General features: G+C 41.9%; 1 protein-coding gene across 1 annotated transcript; it reads right to left on the reverse strand.

Annotated features, from left to right (window-relative positions):
* Positions 1–5,679: 5,679 nt before the first annotated feature.
* Positions 5,680–10,581, reverse strand: LAYN (layilin; the record flags this gene model as incomplete). Its single annotated transcript, XM_029087231.1, has 7 exons — positions 5,680–6,037; positions 6,755–6,857; positions 7,608–7,691; positions 8,236–8,274; positions 8,645–8,802; positions 9,123–9,420; positions 10,558–10,581. Coding segments are annotated over 7 exons (1,064 nt in total), but the record flags the coding sequence as incomplete, so codon positions are not given.
* Positions 10,582–11,439: the final 858 nt, after the last annotated feature.

An 11,439-nucleotide genomic window follows, 5' to 3' on the forward strand; every position in this document is an offset into this window, starting at 1 on the left:
TTGCCAGGGTCTCCATGGCCCCAAGGGTGCAGTAAGAGCTTGGGCTGCTGCACCCGGATCAGAGGCTCTGCTGAGTACCCTGCAGTTTCCTGACAGAAGGAAACACCCTCTCCCTGGCAGGGAGAGCGTTTCCAGTGGGCCAAGTCATTCCAGATCGGAAAGATGCCTTCTCCTAGTACGTCAGCCTCCCAAAATCCCCATCAGCATTACACAAGACTCACCTTGAATACCGTGTGCAGTTCTGGGCCCCACAATTTAAGAAGGATGTGAAGGTCTTTGAATGCATCCAGAGGAGGACAATAGAGGTGGGGAAAGGGCTCAAAGGGGACAGATGCCCTGTGAGGAGCGGCTGAGGACTTGAATTTGTGTAGTTTGGAGAAAAGGAGGCTGAGGGGCGACCTCGTTGCTCTCAGCAGCTTCCTGAGCAGGGGACATGGAGAGGGAGGTGCTGAGCTCTTCTCCCTGGGATCCAGGGACAGGATGTGTGGGAATGGTTCAAAGCTGCGTCACGAGAGCTTCAGACTTGACATGGGGAAGCATTTCATAGAATCATAGAATAGATTGGGTTGGAAAAGACCTCCAAGATCATCAAGTCCAACCCCTGATCCAACTCCAATTACTATATCATGGCACTAAGGGCCACGTCTAATCTCTTTTTAAAAAGAGATTTCTTTATAGACAATGTGGTCAAACGCTGGAGCAGACTTCCTAGAGAGGCAGGTGATGCCCTGCGCGTTTGGACAATGCTCTTAATAACATGTTTTAACTTTTAGCCCTGAATTGGTCAGGCAGTTGGACCAGATGATTGTTGTAAGTCCCTTCCAGGTGAACTATTCTATTAATTTCCTATGCATCTGGAAAGATAGATTCTGAAGCTTTGTTAGGTCCTTTGACATAAAATGGTTACAGGCCCTGCAGACTTGACAAAGTAAGTGTGGAAAACATTAAGGGCTTTTATGCTAAATTTCCTTTCCAGTTCACCTAGTCTGCTTTATGTTTGCACTTCCACATTAGCTTGCTTTCCTTTTAAAAATGCCATGCTCATTTCAAATCTGCAGCAATCTCTCCTCTCCCCTCCCAGTTCATGCCTGTCCCTCTCCGATCGCTCCCTCGCCCCTGACCCATCTCACGCTGGAGGACTGGTACCTTCTGACATATGGATACCAGGAATCACCCCTGGAGGCTTTGCTTAGTTCCACTGACTAAACAAGGCATGTCCAAAAGCTGATGGTACAAGAGCACATGTGCCTGTTGAATCAGCTGCGTGTTCAGCAGCAATCACAGACTTTTTATGAACACAGTGCAATGCACGCAAACACGGCTCAGAACAGAGTGTGGCCACAAAAAGCCAGTGGAAGAATGAAAGAAACAAGCTTCTGTCTCTCGCTTTCCCTTTGTATACGCATCTTAACGTGAAGCTGCCTCATACTTGTGGAAAGTTGGTTAAATTTGTTACGTATCAAACAGCAATGACTGTTCTGCAAAGGGAACTGCAGACCCCCGTGAAAAGTTAATGTTTGTCCTTTAGTGCACTTGCAGTTCATGAGATTCCTCTAAGGAATGACATTTTGAGATGACGCTGCTGACTTAGACTGCTATGGATAATAACCATGCTGTTACTGTTCTATTTATCCCCTTAAGAAGTTCTGGCAATGACTAACTGATGACTTGAGTTAGTCAGACATCCACCCTTTTAAATGATTGGTAGGTGCATGAGCAAGCTTACCATAATCCTACTTGAATAGAAAATGGTGTCATCCTAAGCAGCTACTTGTGAAATTTCACTCCTGTTTCACCCTACAGGACGCCTCATTTTTATCAGAAATCTGAAACACTGACCAAATAATAATTCTAGCATGATGCAAGCTTGGTGTGTTAAAAGTAACTTTTTCTACATCGTACAAAGTATTTCCTAATATTCATTCTCAATCACTTTATTATAAAAACATATTTAGCAATAAAATGTTTGATTCCTGCCCAGTTTCAGCCATGTAAAATCTTAGCAGACTGGTGCAAAATCAATTGTGAAGTCAGATTTTTGTGTTCGCAATAGAAAACTTTGGCAGAAACTTTTTTTGTGCTGCACACCACAATACCATTTTTTTGGCCTGAAATCTCAGGTTACAAAAACATTTCTTAAGAAAGAACGCTGCTAGAGTTACCGCAGTCACAAAATCATTAGTTGTACAGCAGCCTTTAACGGTCACTGATGGCTTTTGCTGTGCTTCAAGGAAAGTCATTGAAGTGCTGCTCGCAAACGCTGGTACAGAGGAGCTCTTCCAGTCGGTTTTCAACAAGGGGCTGAACGACACAAGCTGTGGAGCACGCATGCCCTCCTGTGGTCCATAATACTCCAGCTGTGATGCTGGACTAAACGATGTCAAAGAAAAGAAATTCTAAAATTGCCTCGCTTTCTAATAACTTCCAGAGATGCCGAGCGCATGCAGCTGACTTTGCCCGAGTTCAATAAGCCAGCACCTCAAAAGACCAGGGCACGCACACAGTTGCCAAAATATGGCTTTACATGTTTACATATCTAAGCTCCAACATCCTCCTTGAGCTTTTTCCTCTCATTTCCTGTTTTTCAATGCCTAAAAGATGCTGGGAGGAAAAAGAAAGAGAGGGAGGAAAAAGCGAGGGAGGAAAAAGCGAGGGAGGAAAAGCGAGGGAAGAAAAGAGAGGGAGGAAAAGAGAGGGAGGAAAAGAGAGGGAGGAGAGACCAAGGATATAAGAGTAAAAGTGGATAGATGCACAATTGCTTGATACAAGAACACTAATTACTGCACTAGAAACATTGCAAGCACGCAACCCTGTATCAGGATTTTGCTTTTCAGGAGAAATGGTTGCTAACTGGGTGTAATTTTCAAAATAGGTAGAAGATTGTTTTTAAAGGGATTATTACTTCATTCAGGGCTTCTTCTTCCACCACTGTCTGTCGGAGAAACAGTGTGAGATTGGCAGACACTGTGTGATACTGCAGATATACAGGACAGAGCCATTGTGAATATCAACCTCACCTATAACATTCAGGAAGTGAGGAAGCAGATGTGGCAACTGACAGAACTATTTCCATGTTCACGACAGACAGCAAGAGCACACAGATCCAGCAGCGTTTTCCTGCATATTTACACTGGCAGAGTGCACTCATGGCCATATCGTGCATTCATTTCTGTTCTTCCAGTCCCACATAAAACACCTTCTGCCAAAGCCTTTGGCACACCTTTGTTTCCTGATGGCTTACACAAATTGGTCCTGTTTCATGTTCCTATTTATTTAGTTCCATGCAGTGGAGAAGAGCAAACTTTTAGGGAATCTTGTAAAGAGCCAAATTCATTTCAGATGCTTCATAGACAGACTTGTTCGGCGACAAAATGTTGCTCTCCTGGAGCCAGAAATACTCACCTGAAGAGCAATGTGTTCCTGCTTGGCATGCTTTATTTGCTTGCTCATTCTCTCCATTACCTGCTCTCAGATCAAAGAAGAAAAAAACAAACCCAAAAACCACATTGATCCAAAACTTGGAGTTTAGCAAATCCCTAGTGTAAAGCCAGACAAAGCAGATAGAATTCTTTTTGATTTTAACAACGTATTCTGAAGAGTTCTGGCTTCAGTAAGCATTTCATGGTATCAAGATTGCCTCAGCCTGCATCTTTCTTTTAGCTCAGCATTACTTCTTGTATACCTTCAGGCAAAACTCATCCAGAAGACTGGTGCTTCACTACCACAACACATTTCTGTCCCTCACAGTGTACACAAGGTATACTGAACAAAGCAAGAAAGTCCTGTGCTTGACAGAGATCTGTGGACAAAAGCTTTGTGGAAAAGTTGATATAACTGCAACCAATATAGAATGACAAAACTTGAGGTGCTGTGGGGTTTTTTTTTAATATATAGACAGACACATAAACAGGTGTTTACTATTTTTACTTGGCTTGTGAAAAGGTCGAATGTGATCCAACAGAGTAAGTAAAAAAGATGACTTGCTATACACAGGGCCAGGTACCGTAACTGCTTAACCAAACCATATCTTTAATCAAATAATCCTTTATGCATAATGACTTAGTCTAGACATGCTCCAAATTGCTGCACAGATCTGCTGGACAATAAAACTACATTTTTGTCAGTTACAAGGCTTCATTATTGTAGTCTCAAAGTCAGGCAGCCCTGTTTTTCAGAAAAAAAATATTTCTGTTTTTCACATGGGACTGAGACACTCAGTTGTTAAGATCAGACTGAGACAGAGTACAGAGCTGAATCCAAATGCCCACGGATATGTGATAATGTCCAAAATGCTTTCTTTTCTTCAGTGCAGATGTCCAGCTTCCCAAAGTTCGACGTGCTTGGTTCTCTATGCAGCACTCCCATGTCTTTCTCAGTTCAATGGGATACAGTAAAATAAAACTCCAGCTTTAAGGAGGAGCTCCATTGCTGGAATAATTGAAAACAGAGTAAGTGCAGACAAAGCAAAATGTGCTGGTTGACTCAAAGCTGAATGTATTTGCCTTGAGAATATACAAACCGATGTGTGAAACAGCTGCGATATCAGATCAGACAGGACAGGTAAGTCTTAATAGCCTAACTTTGCAGTGCTTTCTACACGTACACAGCTACCAACATGCAAAGGTCCCTAGCAAGAAGCTGCACAGCTCTGGATGCAAACCTCTCAGCATATTCCTGACTTCTGTATTAACAGCTGGACTCAATTCACACAAACTCAGACTAGCTCTGTACTGAAAAGAATCCAGAGGGGACACTGCTGCTATCAGTACTTCACAGCCACTGACTTTGCCTTAGAATCTACAACTTGCTGCAGAACTTGTGCTCCAGACTCCACATATCCATTTAGCACCAAAGTGTTCAGGTAACGACAAACACCTTTAAAAAGCAGAAAGTGCAAAACAATGCTGTGTTTGTTGTCTGTCTATAGCCTGAAGCAGCCGAGGAGCACAGGAATGGATTGTGCCTGTTCAGTTCAGTGGGGGTAATCTTATATTTCTAAATATATTTTCAGTCTGGCAGATCTCAGTATCATCTCAACATCAAACATTTTACAGAAAGTAGTCCTTTATAGAACCAGATCATATACTTATCTAAGTCTGAATTCCCTTCTTATTCCTTTCCAAAAGCCTTGGCAATTGCAAGTACCTCCAGCTTCCTGCAAACTAACTTTTACAGTGGAATTCAGGTAAAGCAAACCCATATCCAGCAGCACATGGGATTTTGCCTGGAGCATATTCAAGTCAATATGAATCTCAATTTTTATCCGAACTCACATTTAGCTGCACTGACAAATGTGATAGTGCAGAGACGTTGCCACAGGAGTTAACTCCAAGTTCCTACGAAGGTCATCGAGTCCTTATAACTGTGAGACAAACATTGATCTGACCATGTCTCATGAACAAAATATGTATCAGAAAGCCCTAGCAAAAATCAAGTTAATCACAATCCCAGGTTGTCAGCACTGCTTCCGAGTCCCCTTTTCTGTGTTTCTTCTCAGCAGACATATACAGAGATGCTCTCTGTAGTACATGGCATAGGAAATTACATGTTTATATAGGAGATGCTGAAATGTCCTCTGTCTAATGCGTGGAAGATGAAAACTTGTCCATGTGATGAGATCAAAATTGTACTGATACTCACTTTATCATCCATGTTCCAGTCTTTTTTTTATCCATTTCCTTAATATCCATAAATCTCATTCTCTGCCCAGGACGATTCCTTGCTCCTCCCCACGCGATCTCCACACAGCTCATAGATATCATTGGCCACAAAGCCACTTTCAGTACTGGCCAATGTCACAAAGCCACTCGTTGATGTATTCATTGCTACATCATCACCATCCCTGGAGAGGCTGTCAAGCACCTTCTCTGCCTGTGTACGGAAGGAAGAATTCTTAGTGTCAGGCCTGGTTCCAGCCAGATCTGCTTCTGATTGCTTCTTGATTACTTTGTAAATATCCAGATTTGGACTGTTCCTTCTGGGGTTAGACAGCCATGCATCTTCCTCCTTTGGGCTTGCATCTATTCGCTCCTGTCTCCTTAGGGATGGAGTAAAGAGGACAAGTTATAATATGCTTTTCTACAAAGGCAAATGCAAAACAATACCACACCTCTCTTACAGGAATTTAATGAGACTTGAGGAGAGCTGACACTCAGAGCCTGGACTCAGGGTGACATTTGTTATTATTTGCCATTCCAGGTGTGTTGCAGCGGGCCACGCACCTGGGGTAGTCCCATGGCAGGACCTACTGAGGTATCCCTTGTATTCTGCTGCTGGCTGAGATGCAGAGGCAGCAAAACTTGACAGTGACACTCCCAAAACCACAGCCAGCATCCCCACCAGAGGTACTGCGCACACAGGGGAAGCAAGGATAGGAAATTGGTAAATGTGATTTGCTCCAAACTTTTAGCCTTTTATTTCTATTACTATGTTTTTCACTTTTGAAAGGGATCTTCTGACAATGCAAATCTTTTCTTTAATAAGGAAACTTCAGTGCTAGCGCTTCGAGATCATCATCTTGTTTTCTACCGTTCCCTAACTGCTTTATGTCTGTGAACATAATAAACTGGCATAATGTAATTTACTTAAAATTTTACTTCACAAGTAACTCAGCCTGGAGCATCCATGCCACTTTTTAAACATTTATCTGCCTAAAAGCAGTCCTCTCTAGAGCATCTTAAAGGATGCTGAAGCTAGCTGTAAAATGTTTGCCAAGACATCACAGGTTCACTTGTTACACAGAAGTGTCACTTACCTCTTTGCAAAAAGCCAAAAACAGAAGATGGCTGTAACAACCACCAGGAGAAGCAGCATAGGAATGCTGGGAATAAGGACGTAGGCAAGACTCTGAACAGATTCTAGGGGTAAAAATGAGATTCCAGCTTTTATGCACTTCCAGTTCCATTTGACATGAACAGAACTTCATAGAAGAACTAACAGTTGCAAAAGGCAGCATCATCACACCTCAGTGGACTTCTAGTCTTGTTCATAATCTAGCAGTATTTCCTTCTCCTCAAAGGCAGCAAGTCTAACAGAGACCAATCATCTAATTAAGCAGGTTAAAGTAAAATAAGCTCAAATCTTCAAGATGAGCAACCAACAAGCCTCAGTGTCTCACTGTAAGAAGACAACAGTAGTGCAAGTTAATGAGATACGCTATCTTTTAAAAGCTTAGAAACCCCCAGCCAAAAGGTTTCAGAGAGTAAAATGTCTTTTATGATCTGTGAATGTGTAAGGGGCAAGTCAGTGCGGCAAGAAGAAATTGCAAGTTTTTCATAGTTAATAAGAGACTTGCAAAAAAACCCCATTAACAATTTAGACATTCAAAAGTGATTCAATAAATTAAAAGTACCTTTTTCAGACCCAAAATACTTTGCACAGCTTTAGATTTAGAACATTTTGGTAGCCAAAGCAATCAGTTTAGGTTTGTACTGGACAAGATTTGAGGGAAGTTGTTTGTTTTTTTTTTCAGATGCAGTTGTCTAAATTCAGTACATTTAGGGTCAAACACTACAAACTGAAATGTTGACCGTTTGCAGCCACAAGTGAGAAATGTGGGCTGGCATAGTTAGAGAGAGAACAGGCCAGCTGTTGAATGCACAATGTACCTTTGGCCTCTACCATTGTTAAGTTAGCATCCTTCTTACGGCGTTCTTCTGGGAATACTGGGTTCAAGGGCTCTGTTGCAATATCTGGAAAGAAGCAGCTTAATTAATACTGTGGATGTCATTCGGAAGAGTTTAAGAATCATAAAAAGTGAGGGTGAGAGGAGATTGAAGAGACTGCCAGCTGCAAAGATGTGTGAGGGGTACTAGTACTGCTTTGCTTAGATTTCTGCAGCATGACCTGTTGGTCCCAGATCATCAACAACAGCAAGACTGTGTTTCTGCAGAATGGATTGTAGAATAGCACGAGGACAGTGCAAACTGAAGGGAAGCTTCCCGCTCAGTAAGTTCTCAGTCTGTGAGTGCCCTTGACAAGGAAGCTGCCCAAGGAAGTTGTGGATGCCCCCTCCCTGGAAGTGTTTAAGGCCAGGTTGGATGAGGCTTTGAGCAACCTGGTCTAGTGGAAGGTGTCCCTGCTGATGGCAGGGGGGTTGGAACTGGATGATCTTTAAGGTCCCTTCCAACCCAAACCATTCTATGATTCTATGATTCTATGAAAGTAACGGGGAGTATTTCTACTAAAAGTTAGCATATCATTAAAAAAAGCCCCAAACAAATATCCGTAACTTACCTCTTTGAGAATTCTCTATCGGTGCATTCGTTGGCTTCTCTAAAAGAAAAGAAGATATGCACAATTTCTTCATAAGCTTGAGTAGGGAGACCAAGTGTACCGAATATAGTCTAATAACATGAGTACTCTTCTTGAGTGTTCTCTCTCCCTTAGGCCCCATTTGAGATCTCAAAGACTTTATAAAAATCCTCTGAGAATTCATATAAGTCACAAGGCAAGCAGCTACAGATATTAGTTACTGAGATTGTTTTCCCCAGGACTTGCATAAATGTAAAGATATCTGTCTCCCACCATATCTTTCTAGTGAAGCTAAGAAAGGGTTTCCCTATCTGTTACTGCAATCTCCTCATTACCTCCACTTGGGAACTGGAAGCAGGTTGGTTTTTAAAGCCACAGAATGACTCATTACCAAGAGAATATTTGCAAATGAAGTTATTTCTCATGTTGCATCTGTCATCGTTCCACTGAAACATGTAAGGACCTCCAACACCTGGTGGGGCAGATGGCTGGTGGTACATCACAACACAGATTTCACTCCCACAGGACGGCTCATCTACATACCAGTTCCTAAGAAAATACAACAAACATGTCAAGTGAGACTTGACGTCACTTTCCATGGTACTGCAGAAGCTCAGATGGGAACACAGCTTACAGGGCACGACAGAGGGCAGAATCAAAGAGGATTACAGCTCAGTGTACCCCACTTTTTTGTCTACATCTGGAACTGCTTTCTGGAGATACTACCACTCTTCAGTGACTGCAGAAGGAACACAGATGACAGCTGGGACAATACTGCTCGATTCTTCTGAAAGAATCCTTTCTGACTGGTAAAGGCAGGTGACAGTCCCTGACCAGATTGCTTCCCAGTCTCACTCACGGGTACCTACCGGAACTTGGATGAGCTGCCATCTGACCAGGAGTAGAGGTTCTGACACTCTGTACTATTGTCTACCTCCTGCCTTTTCCTCCTAAGCCCTATCCAAAAATCTCCATCGGAAGCTAAGAGACTCTTGATAAATTTTTCAATCAGTCTTTGCTCTGCTTCTGTTTCAATACTGACTAGATGTCCACCATCAGCTCTGCAGGCAAGGTGTGCTTCTTCATAGCTGATCCTGCGTGAAGCATCATGAAAATAAACTATTTTGTAGCATGGGTACTGTGTGCCACCCCGGCAAACTGTCTGTCCTGCAGAAAAGGAAAGAAACCTGTTACAGAAGCTATGCCTGTTAGTATCAAAAGTGAATGCTAATACTTCCATTTGGCTGAGTTTTGCACTGTACATTAGTTCATACGGAAAACATATCACAGGTAAAAAGCCTCTTGTATTACTGAACTGGCAAATGGCACCTCCAAACTTTTCTTACCGCTTGTAACGGTTTAGGTTGACCTGCACAATACTGTTCTTTCATGTCCTGCACTTCTCAGCTCCCTCATGAATCTTCTGTGATTTGAAGACCCTGGGAACTCCTTACAAGGAAGCAATGTTGTGCCAGAAAGCAAGCTGACACGTGCAACCTTTTAAAAATAGCGTTCCTTTACAAGAGTTCAAGAAGACTCTTCTTAATTATCATTATTAAAGAATTTAAATGGATAAAATTAGAGATCCCCTTACACAAGCAGGAAGAACAATAATTTATCTTCTGAGGTATATGTAAAACTTTCCTGGAGTATATACTACTGTGTATCAAGATGTCCTCACACAGTCCAACTGTCAGCATTGCTCTGCACTGTAATGTTTCTGACTGCTCAGGAAGTAAGCAATGTCTGTTTTCAGACTGACATAAACCAAGGACTTTCTAATGCATGAAGCAGCATGACTTATTTTGATTACAAGGAAAGTAAAGATCAAAGTGAAAAGATACATAATCTAAAATTATGCACTGGTATGTTTCTCAGCAGAAGAGTCCAAATATTTAGACCGTGGAAACAGTTTTCTTGTACTTAGTAAATACCTCTTTTCAAACATAGGGCAGACACAATCTGCTAACCTCTATGTTTTTACAAAGGAAAATCATTTAGCAACATTTGTAATGTACCCAGAACAAATGGGATTTGAGGACAGGTCATTATAAACCCTTCCATGGGCTATATGCTATCTTTCTCTTTATTCTTATATGTTCCTGCATGGCCACTCCAAGAGTGGGAATTTAAACACCTTTCCTACTGGAACGTTTGAACAATTAAGTAGTCAGAATCACACAGTCTGCTAGCATTTTACACAGAAATTAAAACCGGCTGTGCTGCAAAAGCAGTATTTAAAAATACACCTTTAGGCATAACCTGTGTTTTTCTCGGTAACTTAAAAAAGGCAAAAAACCTTACCTCTTCTGAGGGATACGTCCACTGCTATTGTGAAAGACATAAGAAAAACACAGATGGCACATTGTTATTAAAAAACTGCAGCACCTGTCTAGAAATAGTGTCGCAAACTGTGCTCGGCTTCTTTTCTGATACACAAACATTTTTTTTCCCCCTCCATTAACTGGCAGAAAAATCTCTGTCTCATCAGCCAAACTTGCCATTACTTTCAGCCAAGGAAAAATTTATTGTAGTTGATTACTGTCTAGACTTCATTGCTAGTTAGGTTTCCACATATAGTTGAGGTAACAGAGAGCAATTTGATATGTAGCTCTAACCAATGCTGAAAGGGTTCCTCACATTTTCCCCCTTATCTTCTCATTGCCTACATGGGATCTGCCTCAAAGCCTGCTGACTTCAGTGGGCCTTGGTAATGAAAGACCAGGGATGAGTCAATTATACTGAGAAGTAAGAAATTAATTAAAAGACATACATCTGCAACCCCACAGCTGGCAGCTGAGCCCTCTAACTCCCACAAAAGTCCAACTGCAGACAAGAGCATGGCAGAATTTAAAATGTATTTATAAGATACAGTAAAACTATTTGCCATATGTTGGAATAACATGAACATTTCACAGGTGACAGCGTTCAGGCTTTCTGAGGAATATACCAATCTATCAAGTCAGGCAGAAACTTCCTCCAGACTGGCTATTCTGTGCCCTTTCTAAAACCAGAGTAGACTACCTAGTTTCGGTACTAAATCCAAAATTATCGCTGGTCCAACCCATATATCTATTTCTATGAAAGGCGGAAACAGGCGACATTACTTTGCTCAAAACTAAGAGGACGGACTGATAATCAAAAGAGACTTTGCAGAGGAAGAGTCAGACAACCTAGTGCTGGCTG

The sequence above is a fragment of the Antrostomus carolinensis genome, unplaced genomic scaffold, assembly GCF_000700745.2.
Source record: "Antrostomus carolinensis isolate BGI_N321 unplaced genomic scaffold, ASM70074v2 scaffold30451, whole genome shotgun sequence".
Lineage (NCBI taxonomy): Eukaryota > Metazoa > Chordata > Aves > Caprimulgiformes > Caprimulgidae > Antrostomus > Antrostomus carolinensis.